This window comes from Echinops telfairi, unplaced genomic scaffold (genome assembly GCF_000313985.2).
Source record: "Echinops telfairi isolate 266 unplaced genomic scaffold, ASM31398v2 ScPeMD7_18;HRSCAF=68, whole genome shotgun sequence".
NCBI lineage: Eukaryota > Metazoa > Chordata > Mammalia > Afrosoricida > Tenrecidae > Echinops > Echinops telfairi.
The window spans coordinates 68,457,925-68,460,345 of NW_022103915.1; the positions used below are offsets into that span (position 1 = coordinate 68,457,925).

A 2,421-nucleotide genomic window follows, 5' to 3' on the forward strand; every position below is an offset into this window, starting at 1 on the left:
CATTTACTCTGCTCTTGGAAATTCAGAGGGGGCAGTTTTACTCCGCCCCATGGGATTGCAATACTGTACATCTGAATCAACTCAGGGGCAGTGAGTAAACCTATGTAATCCTGAAAGTGGTATTCCTGTCTCTCCAGCGCTTACCCCCAAGATTATGTGCTCCTTGATTTATACCATGTCACCCTGTCAAAATGAAAATTTTGGTATCCATGAGAGACTAAAATTATGTTCATTTGAAATATTCGTTACGTTTTCAGTACAAAAAGAAGTCTGAAGGGCAAGGTCAGAGCTATAGGATACTGGAGTAAGTTTTCCAGGGAAATTCTCATAGGATAGCTTTTGCTTCTCTCAGAGTGTGCATAACGGTGATGAAATAAAAAAAACATTTCCTGAGTGCCATTTTCCTGGTCTTTTCCAGACCAATTCAGCTTTCAAATTTGTTAAAACTTCTCAATCAGCCCCCAAGATCAGCTGTGTCCTTTGATGGAATCTATCAAGACGCCCCCTTCAGAGTCCCCAGTAAACAGAGAAAGCCTTTCCCTAGAGCTGACTTCCCAAGGTCAGACTTCTAGATTCTTAAATTGTGAGTAAAAAAACCTTCTTTTTGTTAAAGTGACCCACCCTGGTATTTCTGTTATAGCAGCACTGTGTACCTGAAATAACTCACCCATCTTTTCTACTTCAGAGTTCTTCCTTCCTTCCTCCCTCCCTCCCTTTCTTTCTTTTCAGAGTACAATAATCTTTCCAAATGTTATAAACATTTTGATTCGTTAAGGATGTTGAGGTCTAATACTCCTAAACGATGACTGTTATAACACATGGCTCTAAATGTTAGCACATAATCATAGAAGGAGAGGATAGTAAAATAGTTCAAACATGAAATCACATGTCTAGCCAGTGTTCTCACAATTTAGTAAATTGGTGAACTCAACCTAGTCACCGAGTTGATGCTGACTCAGAGGACCCTATCCAGGCTTTTGAGGCTGTTTACTAGAGCAGGGAGCCTCAGCTTTCTTGTGGGGGTTGGTGAGCAGACTGGTGGGTTTGAACTGCCAACCTGTGGTTATAGTCAGTGCTTACCCAACAGTGTACATAGTATAATAAACGAAAATGAAAAGGTTATGAACCAATATAGCCACACATAAAATAATCAACTGATATCCAGCCATTCTGCTTCCTAGTGACTCATTCAGAGAAGATACCCTCATCTTTCTCTGGTGGAGACACTGGCACCGCGGATCTGTGGATTTTGTGGCTCACATGCCAGTGCCCACCGGTAAAACACCACCAGGACTGTAGATGGTCCTAACACTGAAGACCTGCGGGCATCATTTTTCATTTAGACCTACGGAGGATTCTGGAAAGAACCATGCTTGTTTTCCTAAATGAGTAAAATCAGCTATTTCAAAGAGAAACGAATGGAAGTGGCAGAAATACTGACGGAAGCGCAGCATTTCCAATTTAAGATACTTAAACAAAACACGAAAGCAAAAAAACCCCCAAAACCCTCCTTTGAGTTCTAGTGATTCACATCAGTGAGCTTGTTTCCTTTGACAGAACACAGTCCCGTGGTTAGCCAGTGCTTCCTCTGTTGGCAACGGAACACGTTTAGATTTCTCACAAGATTTTATTCTCCCCAGTAGAAGGGCTGTAGAAGGCTGGAACCGTCTATTAATTGTTGTGACCTCAACGCCATCACTGGGGACAGAAACACAATGGGCGGGCGTGGCTGCCAGCCGATTACAAGCAAGTTCTCTTTTTCCGATCTTTCCTGCCAATGTTCACCCATGAGTTATGGGATCCGAGGTCCTGACGCTGCTGCCTTTAAGTCCTGGACGCCCAGGGGTACAGGGATTGGGATTGGGACAGGGTGGGAGGGTGCGTAGGGACTATACGCATCATCCCAGGAGAAACTTTTTCATGTTAAGCAGAGTGCTTGACCTTCTGGTCGACTGCGTTCCCTGCCAACCCCCACCTCCACCCCATCCCCCGCCCCCAGCGGTGCAGCTGTGTTACCGACCCCAGGATTAGTCAGGGCTGCGCCAAGCCTGGCCAGACTCCGGACACATTTCCTGTGGGGGGCCTAAGAGAAAGCTGCGGGCCGCCTCCAGCCCGGCGGAGACTGGGGGCGGTTGGGGGGCTGGGGGTGGGGTGAGGGCAGGGCGGGGTGCAGCCAGCTGCAGGGGCGGTGACGGCCCTTGGGCGAGCGCCCTAGGCCGTGCGGAGGGGCAGACCCTGGCCCGGAGCAGCGGTGCGCACGCGGCGTCCGCGATGAGGCCGGCCTTCGCCCTGTGCCTTCTCTGGCAGGCTCTGGGCCCCGGTCTGGGCCGGGCCGAGCACCCCACGGCCGACCGCGCCGGCTGCTCCGCCTCCGGGGCCTGCTACAGCCTGCACCACGCGACCATCCAGCGGCTGGCGGCC

The 2,421-nt window shown here is 49.4% G+C and overlaps 1 protein-coding gene across 1 annotated transcript in view; it reads left to right on the forward strand.

Moving 5' to 3' along the window:
• The first annotated feature begins 2,271 nt into the window (after nucleotides 1-2,271).
• Nucleotides 2,272-2,421, forward strand: part of CLEC14A (C-type lectin domain containing 14A) — a 1,764-nt gene continuing 1,614 nt past the window's right edge. The window contains exon 1 of the mRNA XM_004698949.2: nucleotides 2,272-2,418. Coding sequence (XP_004699006.1) covers nucleotides 2,272-2,418 — 147 coding nt within the window. The remainder of the gene's footprint in view (nucleotides 2,419-2,421) is intronic.